The sequence below is a fragment of the Haematobia irritans genome, chromosome 1, assembly GCF_050003625.1.
Source record: "Haematobia irritans isolate KBUSLIRL chromosome 1, ASM5000362v1, whole genome shotgun sequence".
In the NCBI taxonomy this organism is placed as follows: Eukaryota; Metazoa; Arthropoda; class Insecta; order Diptera; family Muscidae; genus Haematobia; species Haematobia irritans.
Genome location: NC_134397.1, coordinates 100,581,831 through 100,601,355, shown reverse-complemented (window position 1 = coordinate 100,601,355; position 19,525 = coordinate 100,581,831). Strand labels below are relative to the sequence as shown.

General features: G+C 35.5%; 2 protein-coding genes across 5 annotated transcripts in view; one reads left to right on the top strand and one right to left on the bottom strand.

The window, feature by feature from the left end:
• Window positions 1-19,525, top strand: part of Cad96Ca (tyrosine kinase receptor Cad96Ca) — a 295,767-nt gene that overhangs the window by 179,545 nt on the left and 96,697 nt on the right. For all 4 annotated transcript variants that reach the window (XM_075291266.1, XM_075291264.1, XM_075291265.1 and 1 more), the window contains one exon: window positions 10,077-10,216. In XM_075291266.1, coding sequence (XP_075147381.1) covers window positions 10,077-10,216 — 140 coding nt within the window. The remainder of the gene's footprint in view (window positions 1-10,076; window positions 10,217-19,525) is intronic.
• Window positions 1-19,525, bottom strand: part of LOC142221510 (uncharacterized) — a 549,478-nt gene that overhangs the window by 441,827 nt on the left and 88,126 nt on the right. The gene's annotated exons all lie outside the window — the stretch shown is intronic.

Genomic DNA, 19,525 nt, shown 5'->3' with positions numbered 1-19,525 from the left:
TTTTGAAAATGTATATAAAGGTTTTATCCTAATATTTCTCTTTGATAATATATAGATAAATGTAGATAAAAACATATTGTTAATATCTGTGATGAAAAATCTTATTTGTAGCAATATCCAAAAGATAAAATCTTTCGGATATTGCTAATTATGTAATTATAAAAAGAAATGAAGACTAATAAAGACGAATTGAAAAATTGACAAAAATTGACAAAATTTACTTTAAGAATAAAATTTTTCCTATAGAAATGAAATTTTGACAAAATTTCCTATAGAATAAAAATTGGACAAAAATTTCTGCGGAAATAAAATTTTGACTAAATTTTCTATGGGAATGAATTTTTGACAAATTTCCTATAGAAGTAAATTGTTGACAAAATTTTCTATAAAAATAAAGTTTTCAAAAAAAAATTTCTGTAGAAATAAAGGTTTGACAAAATTTTCTATAGAAATAAAATTTTATTTGTTGTATGTTAGCTTAACCAACAGAGGAAAAGAATGTTTGTCAAATTTATTTGTGCAAAGCCCTATAGACTGCAGAATACATGAAGAAATATTTGTATTCACGCACATTCACGCGCGACATGCAGGTTCCTCACGCACGAACAACATTTAAAGCCTCACGCTCGAAAATTTCGTGTCACGCTCACTCAATTACTGGGAACGCATTTTTGTAGTCAAATTCTATGTCGCAGTTTAGTCCAATTTAGCACAAATATTTATTTTCGGCCAGGGCAAGACCCTATTGTTTTTGAAAAAAAAATCGGTTCAGATTTAGATATAGCTCCCATACATATACACTCATATGAGTTTTACTCCAATTTACGTGAAATTTTGCACGGGAGTACATTCTAGCTATGCAAAATTTTTGTTGAAATCGGTTCAAATTTAGATGCAGCTCCCATAAACATGTACACCTTAATTTTCTTATCTACGGACATGGGAAAAAGTGAGAGGCATCAGCCGCATCGTATGCGATCCATCCCAGTGTAAAAATGTGTTTCCAAAATTGTTCAGATTTAAATATATGCATATTTATATATAGCACTCAACATATTTGAAAGATTTGAGATGGACTCGAAAATGTTGAACTACAAAGTGGTTCAGGGTATAAAATCCTTTCCTTTTTTCTTTTTTTGATTTTTGCAATTTTTTTCTCTCGCTTAAACGCTATAAAAAATTTGGAATTTTTTAGAATTAGTATAAATTTTTAGCTTTATTTTAGTGTCAATACCGAATTTTTTGTCATTATTCTACTAATCGATAATTTTGGAAATTTTGAGACCCAAAAGTTGTTTAATAGACTTATGATGGTAGACAAACTCGTTTTTAAGGAAAAAGATCGAAAATTCGACTTTGGATTAATGACATCATTTATTTTAAGAATTGTTTTTTATGTACAGACATACTCTGAATATCATGTCCATTTTTAAAATTTGAAAACGTCGAAAACTCGAAAAGTAGAGTTTTCCACATTTGGATGAAAAGTGAACGGTCGAACGGTCGACAATTCAAACATAATTGAGAAAAGAAAAAATAAATGATATTGCTGATGTTTTCTGTGGTTATCTATATTTTCCCCTAATTCTATATGTAAGAAACGTGGGGTATTTTAATGTTTTGCTTGTTAAGAAAATATGGCCCCAACATTTTATACACATTTTTTTAATATGTTATTAAAAAAAGTAACTTCTAATGCAAACAATTCTGGGGTATACATATTTTACGCATTTCAATAGGTTTTATATTTCATACCCGACAAATTGATGGTACACCTTGAGTAAGGTATACTATAAAAATCACAATTTCATAAAAAAATCGAAGTAAACGATATGGTCCTACATTGAACAATGAATTCGTGTGAAATGGAATTCGTGGCACACAAAATAAAAAGCAATGATAAAAGGTCCGTCGACAATATGACAAGATCGCATTTATCTAATAAAATTTGAATGTCTTGATAGTTTCATGTACAGTACATGAAGTACAAAAGGATTAACACAAATATGCCAAATCTAATAAAAATCTTTAAAATGTTTTGCTGGGTAAAATAGGGAAATTATGACAAAAATAAATTAATTTTTAATTTATTTTTGTCATAATTTTTTGTATTTTCTTCATATTGTTGGTGTTCGTTAAGCGTGATAGCAATTTGATATTGCTTTTTAATTTACTCTTATGTTCTCTTGTTGTTTTTTGTTAATAAAATTGAATTAAACTAAATTGGTTAAATGTACAACTTTTTTTTAAATTATTACTTGATATTGATATTTGAAGAATCTTGAAAATTTCGGGATCCCAAAAAAATCCCGGGATTGTATATTTTGAAATCCCAAATCCCAGGATTTATAAAAATCGATCCCGAATGACAGCCATTTTTTTATATCAATATAGTATGATTTTTCAATATTTAATATGGGAGTTGAACAAAAACATGTAATACATGTTATTTGTTGAGTTATATGAAGACAAAAGACTGTCCGCGTATATAGCCAGGTAACAATAATGCCTAGTGGTAAATTAAGGAGCCACCGTGATGCAATGGTTAGCATGCCCGCCTTGCATACACATGGTCGTGGGTTCGATTCCTGCTACGACCGAACACCAAGAAATTTTTCAGCGGTGGATTATCCCACCTCGGTAATGCTGGTGACATTTCTGAGGGTTTCAAAGCTGTGGTGTCACAATGGACTGACTAGTCTAAGTGAGCCGGATACATCGGGCTGCCACATAACCTAACCTAACCTAGTGGTAAATTAAACATTTTATAATCGATGGCAACACTATACCGTTTCCGTGTAATGGTTACCATGCCCGCTTTGCGTACACAGGGTCGTGGGTTCAAACCCAGTTTTGACGAATCACCAAAAAGTTTTTCAGCAATGATTCCACGTCATTAATGTTGTGTGTTTCAAAGCTTCTCTAAGTGGTTTGACTGCAATATGGAACGCCGTTCGGACTCGGCTATAAAAAGGAGGTCCCTTGACAGAGAGAAGTTCACCACTGAGGTATCACAATGGACTGAATAGTCTAAGTGAGCCTGAAATATCGGGCTGCCACTATACTTAAACTAACCTAGAATATATCTTAATTTGGCGACACGCCGCTAGCCGTCAGGGTTTCCGTCGCGTATTTTGAGCTTTTCATACGAAATACACGTAAACTAATATTCAACTATCGTTATGGTTATATTTGCACACTGGGGCATGTAAAATTGCCTGCTTGTAGAAGCGAAACGTGCATGATCTTCGAGATGGGCTTCTAGTTGCAATGTAATTGAGAAGGCATCTCAGATTCCGCTGCTGGGTTGTTTTCACAAAAAATCGTATTGTGCGGAGGATTGGTGTTATTATACGGGTACAAAGTTTTGAGTAGTAGTAGTAGAGGAGTCGTAAAAAATCTAAGAAGACGTATAAGGCTGGTGCCGAATAAGTTGTTTTGTCTGGAGCAGAGTGGAGAGTAGAATTATATGATTTCACAATTATTAGAACAGAATGCCGCACTAATAAGAGCAACTACAGTGAATAGAGGAAACACTAAATTTAATTTTGTGCCCTGGTAAAGGATCTGAGGTCAATGTCATGAATTGGATTAAGCCGATTAAAGGAATGGGCGACTTTCATAATTGGTCGGATTCATTCAGGTTGGAACTGGCGCGTTCTAATGATTGGTTTGAGTGATATTGATTAGTTTAATTCCTTGGTATGAAAGGATATTGAGAAACCGTTTTGTGTAATTGCATTGATTCTAAATTATTTGTGGAGATTTTAAAATATCCTTTACAGAGTCAAAACTGGAAATCGTTGTACGTTCGAGAAGTGACGTTATTTTTATTGTGTAAATCTCACACTGAGCCAAATTCCTTACACTAGGATATATGGAATTGTAATCGATGAATGAGTACGCTATCGAAATAGCCATAGATATCCAAATGCAGCACCTACGAAAAAGATAGAAGGTGAATTGATTTATTTCAAGTGTAATGCGTAGGGGTTTAAACACCCAGAGAAGGAATATGATCACCTCAAACATGTTTTAAGATCAAAATGTTATTTTTGGGCTGTGACCATGTAACATGGTTTTCGCAACCATGTTATTTTCTAGGAAATCATGTATCTGATTTCGGCAAGCAGGTTATATTTGACGAGAAAATAACATTTTAGTGACAAACATGTTACATGGTCACAATACAAAAATAACATTTTGCTCTTGAAACATGTTTGAGATGATCATATTCCTTCTCTGCGTGAAATTAGTTCTGTTTGCGGTGAAGCTGTTATCAAAGGCATTGGTGGTGGAAAATTAACCTTTATGAATTTTTGAATCAAAATAAATGTTGACCAAGGTTGTGTTACAATATACACCGTAGCACATAGTGCTATTGATATATAGAGCAGATCACATCGTGTATTACAAGAGGTTATTAATAACGAATTTTTGAGTAATTTGTATTAAATGAAAATGATCAAGTCAAATTGAAATTCCAATTTTAGCTGAATTAAAAACGACTTGAGCTATTGTCTTGCTGCCTCACTACGCTGTGAAAACAAAATAGAAGCTGAGTGGCGTCCAACTAATTTATTTATAAGGATTTATGGACGAACATAACTAATTTTGAGTAAACTAAGATGTTCTGCAGAAATTGCGTTTTCGATTGAATTGAATGATAAAACACTCGTTACATACAATCCCAATAGACTTACCTAATCTGAGAGAGAATTTGTACACAGAAAAAATTTCACGACAATTTTTCCAATTAAAACCTTAATTGAGTTTCAAAAAATACTCGTATTCAATTAAAAATTTAATTGATTCAACAAATTTTTTAATTGAAACAAAAATCAATCACACAAGTTAATAGTATCAATTAATTTGTTAATTGGATCAATTAATTTTTTTATTGACTATCAATTAATTTTTGAATTGATACTATCAATTAATTTTTGAATTGATACTATTATTTCTGTGATTGCAGACATTTCAATTAAAAAATTAATTGGATCAATTAATTTCGTGATTGAATCAGAAAATTTTTTTTGCGTGTATGTGACAAGATGGACAAATTGATAACGAAGATCGAATACATATGATATGAAATAAATCTCAAATGGTACGATATAACCGAGTCAACATAAATTGAAAGCAGTCTCGGAATTTAAACGTCGGACAAATAGAGGTGTGGTGCGACAACTTGTAGGTCTGACGAGCTACTTCAGAAAATTCATTGCGAAATATTTATTAATAGCTAAACCGTTGACCAGGTTTACCAAGTGGGAAATGCTTTTCTGAATTTGAGAGTAATTTAACTGAGATAGAATACTGATGCCGGATTGTCTGATATTTTAATGCAACGACAAATTGATGGACAACTCAATCCGATAGCTTATTGTAGCCGCCAAACTACACGAGAAGACTCTCGATATCTCTCAATCAAAATGGAATTATTCACGATTGTTTGGATACTAGAACAATTTCATATTTTAATTGGAATTCAATTTATTTCTAAGACTGATTGTATTTTGCCTAGATTAGGCAAAATTTGGTCAAGGGAAATCGGTGAAATCGTTTATTTAAAAAATCAAAATAAATTTCTTTTTCAAATTCAATTAGTATAAAATTCAGGAAAAATATTCAGTTAGGCTTTCGCTTTTCCAAATCCGAATTGCCGGGCCTCACGCTTGACACCTGCCATCAGATTTTGTACAGCCACCTTGTCCACCTTCTTCGCCGCAGAAAGCCAGTTTGCCTTGAACTGCTGCTCGTCCTTAGCAGTTTTTTTGGTCTTCTTTAGGTTCCGCTTGACAATAGCCCAGTATTTCTCAATTGGACGCAGCTCTGGCGTGTTGGGAGGGTTCTTGTCCTTGGAAACCACCTGCACGTTGTTGGCGGCGTACCACTCCATGGCTTTTTTTACCGTAATGGCAAGATGCCAAATCCGGCTTTCACTCTTTCACGTAAATTTCTTGGTTGACAGTCCCGGAAGCTAAGAAAATGCTGCTTTTCAAGCCACAGGTACAGATGGCTTGCCAAACCAGAACTGTGACAGTTTTATGTGCTTGAAAATATCTGCTACCTTTCCCCTTCCTTTTGCCGTATAAAACTCCTGTCCCGGAAGCTGCTTGTAGTCGGCTTTGACATAGGTTTCGTCGTCCATTACCACGCAGTCAAACTTCGTCAGCATCGTCGTGTACAGCCTCCGGGATCGCGCTTTGGCCGTCGTATTTTGTTTATCATCGCGATTTGGAGTCACTACCTTCTTGTAAGTCGATAGTCCGGCTCGTTTTTTGGCTCGATGCACGGTTGTAGACAATACACCCAGCTTATTTGCGGCATCTCGGAGAGAGAGAGTTTAGGGTTTCGCTTGAAACTACCGGAAACTCTCTTTGTCGTCTCAGCGGCTTCCGGTTTTCAATTTCCCCCCGATCCAGACTTCCTGGCTGTCGACAAACGTTCCCCAAACACTTTAATTACATTTGTAACGGTTGATTTGGCAACTTTTAGCGATTTTTCCAGATTTGCGTGCGAGTAGCTCGGATTTTCGCTATGCGCGAGCAAAATTTTGATACGTTGCTCTTTTTGCTTGGACGGCATTTTGACAACTGAAGAGTGAATTCCAAAATCAAAATAGGACATTCTACACACACACACCTTCAAAATGAGGGGTGTTCAGGTTTTTTAAATGCAAAATTGAAAGAAATACGTCAAGTTTATATTGACCAAATTTTGACCGTATCACCCTTTATCGAATAACTAATAATACAATGAATTACTCATAGTTTAAGTACCTATTTTGAATTGTCAATAGAAAACATTTTCTTGGCTAGTTCTAAAAGTTGAATTCACACAACCGTTCTCTGGAACGGTGATTACAAACTTACTCTAGAATAAATCAAACTGAAACAATTCTTTCCCTTTTATTTCTTGCCCATAATATCTCTTGTGACAGATATTCTGTATGGCACAGTGTTCCTCTACTGAATTTCTCCTCTTTAGTTGAAGTTCCTCGCACCGAAATTAATACCACCTTAATCCGGACATCGGTACAAAGTGTACATCTCTGGAACATATCACTTTCGTCCCGATTCCCCCTGTTACATACTCCAACAACCTCAAAACAGGTAAATGTAGTTATTGTGGTAAATGTAGTAACATCTACGTTGTTGAAGGATTACGTACTCCAATTGTTGGGCGAGATTGAAAATTATAACACAACAGAAAGTACAGAGTCGTGCTCGAGGATTGTGAAGTGCTTTCCAACATTATTCCGCGAAATAGGCAAATTTAAAAGGAAAATCGATATAAAATTAATGGTGCGTGCTGTTCCGTTTCTTTAGTGTATTCCTATAAAAGTATCCATATCATTGTTACTTATGTTAAATTAAAGAAGGAGATAGATCGGTTAGTTGGTCTGAACATTATTGAACTTGTGGACGACGTGACTGATTGGGTCCCATAGTTATGGTACAAAAAACAAAGATGAGAAACGAAATGATGCCATATTATTCAATAGGACATTCTTTGGCAAATATACATTTTTCAAAATTGATGAAAATAAGGGGTTTTACCAAATTAAACTTTGTCGTGATAATGAACTGCTTACTTGTTTTATTTGCCCGTTTGGACGATTTTGTTTTTTAAATATTGCCGTTTGTTATATCGTGCTCCATGTATGGTGTTGAAGAAGGTGCCAATTTGATTGGCGAAGAAGTTACCTATTTATTTTAAACTTTATTTTTATTTAGGCTAAAGGGTACCAGCCGTTTTGATATAAACAGTGAAGTACAGTTATAACATAAAATATAGATGAATAAAATACAAAATACAATACTTTAAAATTAGAGACAAATAATAATATACACATTTATATAATTTTAATAATAAAAGAAAATTTATGTATGAAACAATACAATAATAAAAATGACTTATTAAATAAAACAAAAATAAAAAAATGGACAAAGATAAATATAATATATAATAGTAAACGATTTAATTGTGAGGAAAGAGATTATAATAATCAGGAACAAGATAACAACAGGAGAAAAAGAGCAGGAATTAACAGCAGCGAGACAAACAGGAACAGGGAATCGATAACAGCAGGAACAAATATTTGGATGAACAGGAACAAAGACTAAGGAGCAATATAACGGACAGGAGAAAATGATCAAGAAACAACAGTAACAGAGACAACAGGACAGGAACTTGTTAACAGCAGGAACAAATAGTTGGATGGACAGGAACAGAGACAATGAAGCAAGATAAGGCAGTTGTAGAAATAAATGGGATGATCAGGAGCGAACAGGATCAGAGTCGAAAGGAAAATGAGGTAGTGGTCAGGAACAAAGTGTTAAGATGGACGGGAACAGAAGACAAAGTTTTATGGCGTAGTTGATGGAAGAAATTTACAGGAACAAGTGGTCGGGAATGGTTGATGATGGGAAAAATTTACTAGAACAAGTGGTCGGGAATGGTTGATAACAGGATGAGCCAAGATATAGCGATTGTTAAGAATAGATAACCAGTCTAATTAGGCGAACCCTAGTCTAGCATTTGCAATAGAGCGTTTAATAAATACAATTGAATCAGAGATAGAAAATAAATAACATAATTCGTTGTACTCTTTTGACATTCTATAAAAGGGATTATGTAACTCATAGTTATGTTTAAAGACAGGAAGCAATAACGGGGTAAAGTTCCTTAATTGACGCATTGGAACGTTAAACTGTAAAGTATTTATTAAAAATGGTGAGTCTATTTCCCCTTTAAGCAATTTCACAAAGAATAAAATATCTAACATAAGTCTCCTAGGTCGCAAAGTAGGCAGATCAATGAGTCTAAGTCTGTCGACATAGGGAGGTAAATCCTGGGAACTACTCCAACCTAAATATCGCAGGGCAAATAACAGAAATTGTTTCTGTACGGACTCGAGTCTATTAATATGGCACTCATAGCTCGGGGACCACACAATCGACGCATATTCCAGTATGGGTCTCACAAGGGAAACGAATAAGCTCTTACATAAATATGGATCATTGAACTCCCTAGACCACCTCTTGATAAATCCCAACAGTGCAGACGCCTTCCCAACACAAGAGTCCACATGCAGATTGAATGTCAGCTTACTATCCATCATAACTCCTAAGTCCTTAAATGAAGTAACGTCCTCCAAAATATAGTCTCCTACACGGTAACTGGTCGGAATTAAAGTCGTCCTTAAAAATGACATTTTCCTACATTTCCTCAGATTGAGTCTCATAGAATTAAAGAATTAAATTTGAACTGTTGATCCTAACAAAAAAACGCAAATAAATATTAACACTTTTTTATGTAAAATATAGTGATGCTCAAAATTTGTTAACTGAATATGAAGCATTTGTTATTGAAATGTGTTTGTAGATGGTTGACAGAGGAAACCGTAAAAACATCCTGAATTTCAAACAAATTGGTTTGTTCAGGCGGCAGCTATAGATATGAAAACAAAAATAACAAGACTGGTGACGCACACATTGCTGAGAATATGTACGAAAGCTAAAAGAAGAGTATGAAACGTACACATGTATGATGGCAAGCAAAAAGTTCACTCATGAGAGAGTGCAGAAAGCATTTATTTAAATGTCTATGAAAAAAAAATATATATATTTTTCAATTTGCTGGTTTCTTAAATATGTTTGTAGGATATTTATATATAAAATCCGAACTACGTTTGTTTATTTATTTAATTTAATACGGGTAAACTCGGAAGCGACTGAACCGATTTACTTGAAATTTGCAGAGATCATATGGTAAAAAAAGAGCCCACCACATTTATTGATGTCGGGGAGGGAGACCTCCCCCTTGTCCGACTTGTTGAAAATTGGACCAACGTTTTGCGATTTGCTGGGATTTTTCATGGAAGTTAAAGTTGTCAGATAATAATATTGTTGTTAATATAACAAAATATTTGTTGCTTATTAACAAACGTAAACTCACATTTTTTAGTCAAGACAGTAATAAATTTGTTACATATCATGAATAACCGTTCAACAAACCATATACCTTACACGTAGTAATACAAATCTTTTCTTTTTTATACATTTCAGGTCATGAAAACTTTGGAACCTCACGTGAATGTTGTCCGTTTGTTGGGATGCTGTACAGATAAAGAGCCAATATTCGTGATCATAGAATATGTAAACAGAGGCAAATTGCAATCTTATTTACGATCTTGTCGTGCTGAACGGTAAGTAGCAAGTATGAGAGATGAAAACTATGGTCTTCGTTTGTTTAATATAGTATAGCTTCCAAATAACGGAATAATGAGTAAGCGAAATCCGTGTTCGTTGTTCGAAGAATACGAGTATATATTAAATTATAAAATTTCGCCTGTCGCCACTAATTGGTATTCCGCCAATTGGATACTTCGATATTTTCTGCTATTATTTCTTATCCACACATATCGACATTCCTCGTGACGTCTTTTGTCGTCAATAACTTCGTTTTTTTTTCTGTTAAAAATAAAAAGAAAAATTTGTCTGCGATGACATTAGTGATTAATTTTTGAAGAATTTTATCAGACTAATGCACCCTCAAAAAAATTGCTTCTGTAACATATACCCCAAACACATTTTGCTTCAAGCATATATATTTTCAGGATTGGTGCAAATAAAATATTGTTTGTATTGTTAAAACATATTATGTTTCACCTTAGGGCATACACTGGTAGTAAAAAATTTTATGGAAATGTTCTTTGTGTGGATATATTTTTAATGCGCCAATTGGTTACTTCCATTATTTTACTTGCAGCATACTCTCTAGGTCTCTCTTTCTAAACACATATATGTTTATATTCTATTTCCAAATTAATATACGTTTGCATCTAAGCATATTATATTTACAAACATTTTATGTCCCAAACATAATATGTTTGCACTTAAAAATATTGTGTTAAAAAATTTGAGTTCCAAATATATAATTTTTACACCCAAACATACGAAAAACAGTCTTTTTCGTCCGTGTGGGCGCTTCAAAAAGTTAAAGTGACAAATGCTTAGCAATGGAAACAAATGTAGAAATAAACAGCGATATCTGACGTCTTTGAAACATTAACATGCCTAGTATGTGTATCAGTATCATAATACCACACTGTTAGAAAAATATGTTTTTCATATGTTCCTATACTAGCATTAAATGTTTGGGACACATATGTTAATATATTAGAATATATTATGTTTAGGATAAGAATGTTTCATAAAAATAATATGTGTGAATGTAAACATATATAAATTTACAAATTTCGAGTAAACATATATATGTTGTGATATTTTATTCAGGGAGCGACAGAGAGAGAGAGAGTATAATTGCTGAGAGTTAGAGCATAACACAGCGAGAGAATCAAAAGAGAGCAAGTTTTGTGAAAATGCTTGTATGTTGTTTCGGAAAACTGTTTTACGTGTTAATTTGTTTTGGCTATGCGCTTGGCATGTTAATGAGGCTTCGCCAAAAATTGGATATGCTTAAGTCTAAATATTATTTAATTTCAACATTAAATTGTGTATTCGGAGTAAAGAGAATAGAAATTCGGAACCAAGAAAATAGACATTTAAAAAATTTGTTTATCATTTTGGCATTATGGGCACATTTTTTTTTGTTGGGATCAAATGGATCTTCAGAAAAAAAAAAATAAGTTTAGTTCCTCTTTATCAATAAGTAGTCCAAGATGAGTTGACGTACACTTTCAAAAATAAAAGCGGGCATTAAGTTCGAGTATTGCCGCTAAACTTATTTCTTATTTTAGCGGAAAAACTCGATCCAAAGCAACAATTGACAAATTTGAAATGAATTATTAAAGAAAAGAAAACGTGAAAACATAGCCATTTTAGAGCGATAATGCCAACTTAATACCGGCGCTAAAGGTAAAAATGAAATTAAGTACAAAATTATTCGTTAAAAAATATTCATATTTATTTGTATTTCTAAATACGACAAATTTTAAATGCATTTAAAATGGTGTTAAATGCTTGAAAAAAAATAGTTCACGTTTAAATAAATTTATGTTTAAATTGTAAAATTATTTATGTGTATACTCGACTTCATGTTCTTCTTTTGTTAGAGTTTTTGAATTTCTTCGAAAATTTCAAACTTTTATACCAAAAACATTTTTTGTTACAAAATTTTTATTTTGGTGTTCGGTCGGAGCAGGGACCCAGGACCCTTTGCATACAAGGCGGACATGCTAACCACTGCTCCACGTGGCCAACAAATATATGTTTCTGTTGAATAATGTTTTGTTTCCATCGGCTCGTGGGCGCTGCAAACTATGCTATATAAATGTAACTTATAACGATAATTGTCTATTGGTGACTATAACAGTGTTATGATTGCTTGGTGTAGGGTGTGTATCTCAAAAGTGTTGGTTTGGCACGGTGCCAGAGCCGGCTACCCATCAGTCTTTTGGGGGGGTCCATTTAATAGGAGATACAACCAACCATAAACATAAACTTTCGTGCCAGAAAAAGTTATTTACTTTTTGTCTCATGCGATAAAAAAAAGAAGTATAAAGAGAAACAAGTTTAAAACTGAGTACTATGTTCGGTTTTCAAGTTGAAAACCAGCTTGTTTTCACGGTTACTTTTTTAATTAACTAATTTAGAAATATAAAATTATTTGCAATCAATTCCTTGGATCTTTTCCATCCATAATTTGCAGAGACTTGATAAAAATGTTATCGTCTTCATATATATTTTTGCACTTTTAATTTAGTGTTTTGGTGAAAAACTCGAACATAGTACTCACCTTAAGAGAAGACACTCACACAACACAGTCAAGTCTCCATGTCTGTCCGTCTGTCCAATTAGGCCTCCCACCCCTCCTGCAGTTTAGCAAACCTACATCCAATGTACTGCTTGGCCCATACAATAAAACAGCAGTACCCTATGTCCAATATCTTCACATGCTTTGCATGATCTTGATACTAATGTGTCGAACGTCCATGTAATCCATTTCTATAAGTCGCAAAGCACCGTCCCCACCACCTCCCACATTGACTACGAAATTCTACTCCGACATGTCTTTTGTCATGCTCACGAAGAAGAATAGAAAGAATAGTGAGATTTTATATTCAAAATCAATAACATTTCATATATTTCTTTTATATTCAGTGATATTCAGAATAAATATGTAGATACATACAAGAAAACAATTGAAAAAAGGAAAATAAAAAAGTAATGAAATAATAGTCGAATATAAAAGTAACAAGTATAAAAAAAGAAATATATATATGTGACCAAAAAAAAAAAAAAACAAAAAAAATAATAAATACAAATTTTCAACAATAATTAACAAGATGAGCAATATTCAACAATGGTGGCTGGCATCATGGTGGTTTTCAATCCAGCTTCTATGAATCCTCCAACCATAACAACAATTTCACATAGTGTGACGTCATCTTGATCACATATGACATTAGCCAATGTATGTGGACGTAAGGTGGTATATAGGTCGGAATTGTTCCTTTTTGTTTTTAGTTGGGTAATGCAGGCTCAGATTTTGTACTTTCTTGGTTAGGTTAATTTTAAATGTCTATTGTATTTTTTAAAAAAATTTTATGCATAATTATTTTTATTTCCATTTTTAAGTTTTCAACTATAGTTCTTTTTTTATACATGTAGTCTCATTTTTTTCTTGTTGTATTTTCTTGGTTATGAAATTTTAAAGGTCCTATAGCATTTTTTTGCCAGTTTTCTTATTAATTATTTTCATTTTTTTTTTATTATTTCTTTATATTTTCCATAATATTTGTTATTAATACATTTTTTTGTTTGTTTTAAATAAAATGGCACCTGTCTTTTGTCCTTATGTTTCATTTATATCAAATTTTTGCATCATTTAGTTTCTTTATTCAGTTTAATGTATACATATAAATGTTTATTTAACTAATTAGTTCGTTTTTTTCTTCTTTTAATGGGTAATAATATTCACTTTTCTTTTGCTTTTTGCTTTTCGGTTTTAATGTTTTTCGTGAAAATTTCACATTGTGTATTTTCTTTAAAGACTGCGCTTTTTTTATTCAGATTATTAAAAAAAAAACAAAATAGATTTCTTGCTGTCTTCACATTTTCGTGTATTACATCACATTCAACTCGGCTCTCGTCTTCTTTTTTTCTCTTTTTCCTTTTTTCTTTTGCACGTGTTAAAAAATCTATTTTCTTCTTCTCCGTACTCGGCAAAGACCCACTCGCTACTCTCTCTAACTAAATTCCCCAATAAGCACTTTAGAACCAGTGATGTATTTTTAGATACTACAGTGGGCTCCCTATAACAACTCCAAAATTTGCCGATTTTGGTAACGTACGTAACGTATCAGGCTCGCACCCGTCGAAACCACTATTGGCATGGAACGAGTGCGTAAAAGTGAAAAAAATCGGGCTCAGAATAGGGATATGAAATGAACATGACAAACAAAAAAAAAAACGTGTAGCTTCGACCCATGCCCTGATCATACGCCGGGCCTATCACACAGCAAATAAGTCCTGCCCATGGAATACACCCATGACCTTGCCATGATCATGATCTTGCCATCGAGGATACGGACTCATGAAATCAACATATATCCTTTGATAAGGACGGTCTGTCAAAAACTGTTTTCCCATCAAAGGTTTCCTACAAAGATTCGATGATTTGCATGTCATACAAACATTACAGCCTTTCACACATGCTTGAACGTCCTAGCCATATTTGGCCAAAAATAGCGTTCGCGCAGTCGGAGTAAAGTTTTATGTATTCCCCCGTGTCCAGCAGATGGATAGAAATGTGCAGCAAAAACTAACTCTTCTCGGAGTTCTTCAGGAACCCATAATTTCCAGGCCTTATCCTCCTGAAGTGCATCCCCTGTCGCAAAACAAGTCCTTTTATAGACGTAGTTGTCAGAGACACATAAATCGGGTAGGCTAGACTTATTATCCGTTATACTATTCCTGAGTTTCTCGTAACTTTCGGACCGAAAATATGGGCTGTCCAAATCTACATCCAATGCCTTTTGAAATTGGAATTCGTCCATAGGTATCCTTGAAAGGGTATCGGGCCACAACATTTAACGAACCCTTTCGATGTTGAATGTCGAACTCAAAACTCTGGAGCCTCAAGCTCCACCTTGCCAATCTTCCAGATAACTCGGTTTGGCCCATGAGCCATTTAAGACTGGCATGGTCGGTTATTATCGTAAATGGAAGACCCTCAATATATGGACGGAATTTCTTTACGCTCAACACCGCAGCGTAGCACTCCAACTCAGTTATACTGTAGTTACGTTGAGCTTTATTCTGTTTCGCCGACATGTAGGCCACTGGATGCTCATGTCCTTCATCGTCAATTTGAAATAGTACACCCACGACTCCTAAAGTGGATGCTTCGCATTGTACCAAGTACCTACGACAAAATCGGGGTCCACCAAGACTGGTGCAGACGTGAGACAAGATTTCAGTCGCTCGGAAAATTTCTTTATCCTCTCCTTCCCTAGGCAGTCGTGTAGTGGAGCTGCGTAATCGCGGATAAGCCTGCGATACCACCCACACATTCCGAGAAATCTCCTGAGCTGCCTTGGGGTTTTCGGAACTGGAAAAGAATTCACGGCCTCTACTTTCCTTTCGTCCGTCCGGATACAACCCTCTCCACGTTAATGGTAAGTCCGGCATGGGTTAAGCGACGAGCAACATCGGACAAAAGACATATATGTGAGTCAAAATCGGCAGATACCACCAGAAGATCGTCGAGGTAGACAAACACGTTATCCCGTATCGCTGCAGGAATAACTTTGTCCATAAGCCTGCACATCCTCTGAGCGGCATTGCACAATCCAAACGGCATGACCGTGAATTGGTACAGTGGCCGCCCGGGACAGTAAATGCAGTTTTCTCCCTCGACTTTTCTTAGAGTGGGATCTGCCAAAATGCGTCTTTTAGGTCTATTGCCGATATAAACTTCGTATCCTAAAGTCTACTCAATATACCCTCAATATGGGGAAGAGGGTATGCATCCTTGATTGTCCTTGAATTAACCTTTCGGGCATCGAGACAGAGCCTATTCTTGGTCTCTTTACGAACTAGGGTAACCGGCGAGCTCCAGCTGCTATTGCTAGGCTCTATAACCCCCAAGCTAAGCATGCGGTCCAACTCATCATACAAAAGCTTCTGTATGGCTGGATACACGGGATAATGCCGTTGCTTTATTGGGATGTCCTCGTTCGTAACATCAATAGTATTCATCTCAAGAGAAGTCGTGGTCCGCTGATAAAATATGCCTATTGTCTACCCCATCAATGCCGTCGGTATCAAGAATCTCAGAGATATTAATTTCACCCTCTTTATTTAAACTAAAAGCCCGCCAGAAATCAACCCCAAAGTAGAATTCCTGCTCTAAATCCGGAACTAGAAGAAAATCAATATATTCCGTTCTATCATTCCAAACGACTGGTAATGCAACCACCCCTGTTACCGAAACCTTTCCACCATTAGCCGTATGAACATTTTGATTCCGCAATTTTATAAAGCTCTTTCCGATACTATCTAAAAATTCAATCCCATTTCGACCAATACAGCTTGCTCCTGCCCCGGAATCTAGTAAAGCCATAACTTGCCTGCCACCTACTAACGTTTTCGCAAAAAAATCTATTATCACTATCCCCCGTAACTATGGTCTCTACTACCATCCGCTTCGCCTTTTTAACCATTAAACCTTTATACCTCAATTTCTTTATTTTTCTATAATTTTTGCTGCTTTGCTTCACCTCTTCACAAAAGATTTTTGCCCTTGCCGCTTCATATTCTATTTTTCGTTGATGTAATAATTTTTGGGCCGGGCCTGAGACACTGGTTTCCTGCACCGTGGATATATCCCTTTTCAAAATCTTTACCTTGCTGTGCCCGGGGTATCCTGAGTCTGGCAGAGGTCCCCGGTCACTTCTGCCACCTTCTGATTTTTTAAGGCATATTCACAAAAAGATTCTTCCTTACCGCAAGCAAAACATTTCATCTGGTGAAAGCTGGACCGACAAACATTTTCTGGTTTTATGATCTGAATATTCTTTTTATAAAAATCTCCTGGCATACCGTAGGAGAAACATAAATTAAGGTGGAATGGTGATGAACAAAAAGTTGGCTGAGAATTCGCAACTTCAGCTTTACGATTTGGTGCAGCCGTATACTGGCCGTGCTGGATATTTGGGATATTATCGTCACTGTTCCTAAAACTTCGAAGATTACCTCCAAGTGTATGTTTGTTCCGATCAGTATTACGACCTGTGATATTCACAGCCTCAATCGCAACATTTTCCTCTCCCGTATCACATATCTCACTCACCGGCTTAAACTTCTGTCTACTATCCCTTATTAATTTCTCAGCCCGCTTACATTCCTTTTTCAAATCGGCCATAGTGGATATGGATGACGAAAATATAAGACTCGCGATGTTACTTCGTAAGTTACCCCTAATAATCTTTACTAATTCCCCCTCTGGAATCTTTTTTCGCAATCGGAAAGTTAGATTATGAATGCCCGAATAAAATATCTCAAAAGGCTCTCCTGATAATTGCTTCCGTTCCATTATTTTTTTTTAATTATCTCGTAATCAGAATCCGACGACTTAAAATGATTAAGAAGCTCTTCTCTTAGTGCAAAATACTCGAAATCAACATCATCAGCATTGTCCTCAAGAATTTGCATACCACTGTGCCGCACTACCAGACAATAAAGATGGAAAATCGCTAAACAATTGTTCGTGAGATATGTTATAATGTTCCCTCATTTTCTCGACTCTAAAAATAAAGCTCCCCACTGCCATGTCCCTTCCAGATCCATCAAATTTGATGTGCCACTTATCATGATCAATAGGTTTCCGCTTATTTAATTCCCTTTTGCTATAAGACAATCCTAGGCTCTCAGTAGATGGCGGTTCCGCTGTGCTAGCTGCACAAGTGTTTGGAGTCCGATTACCTGATTGATTAGACGTTTCCCCCCTACCGACATTACTCTGATTTACAGTTGCCCTGTCGGGAGTAGAACTCGACCCAGGAAGTCGAATCCCAGAGGCATTACCGGAGTTTTCAACATCTGCAACCCTATGGCTAAGAGACGCCACTTCTCCACGCATCTGCCGTAGTTCATTCATGCAATCGGTCATTAACTGGCTTTGCTGACGTATCATAGCCATCATCTGCTCGATGGACACATTATTCCCACTAGGGCTTGAAGCTTCATTAGCACTTATCGTTTGATCCGAAGGTCGATCTTGCGACATGTCTAAAACCCTCTCTAATTTCCTAGAAAAGCTCAATGAGTTATCACCGCCAGTAACCACAACGTTTTCCGAAACTTTAACTACAGTATCAGTTCCTACGTCTGACGATCTTCCAAATATAAGATCGGCACACCTATGTAAGTAGTGGGCAGAAAATTAATCGGCCTTTCGATCCCTGTATCAATTTGGGTCAATTAGAACCCACTACCTGACTATCTTGCGGAATGATTCCACTTATGGGATTTTTCTGAATTGCCCGCAGTCCTTTCCCTTCACCGCAGAAAAAAAAATGTCGTAAAAATGTATATCAGAACGTGTATCGTATGTAACTCTCAAAAAGTGTGAAAGTAATTCACTATAAAAAGTAAATAAAAACTGACCGAATAAATATATTCAAAGTACGTCAACGGTAGGTGTTGGATTATGGTACATAAACTTTTGCGACTTGTATGGATTATTACCCCCAAAATAAATTACGCTTACACAAAATGTAATTCGATTGAACACGTCTGGTGTTATCAAAAGGTCAATACACTACCAGGTTGCTTTAACCCATCACAAATACGTCTCCCCAATATGAAAACCACTCTAAAACAACAGAGCTGCGTTTAAGAGGCATTTCCTCATAAATAACAGAAAATAACAAGAAAATTTAGTGAAGCTCACACCTTATGAAGTTTAAGAAAACTTAATAGGGGAATGTTTCAGCAACACATGAAAACTGAACTCAAATCTGAAATCTCCTTGTTAGCTGCTCCAAATGTATTTCAGTTGTACAAAAGAAGAAAAAGAAAAACATACAAATATCCTGTTCGTTGGGCGCCATATGTTATGGTTGCTTGGTGTAGGGTGTGTATCTCAAAGGTGTTGGTTTGGCACGGTGGCAGAGCCGGCTACCCATCAGTCTTTTGGGGGAGTCCATTTAATAGGAGATACAACCAACCATAAACATAAACTTTCGTGCCAGAAAAAGTTATTTACTTTTTGTCTCATGCGATAAAAAAAAGAAGTATAAAGAGAAAGAAGGTTAAGAGAAGACACTCACACAACACAGTCAAGTCTCCATGTCTGTCCGTGTGTCCAATTAGGCCTCCCACCCCTCCTGCAGTTTAGCAAACCTACAGCCAATGTACTGCTTGGCCCATACAATAAAACAGCAGTACCCTATGTCCAATATCTTCACATGCTTTGCATGATCTTGATACTAATGTGTCGAACGTCCATGTAATCCATTTCTATAAGTCGCAAAGCACCGTCCCCA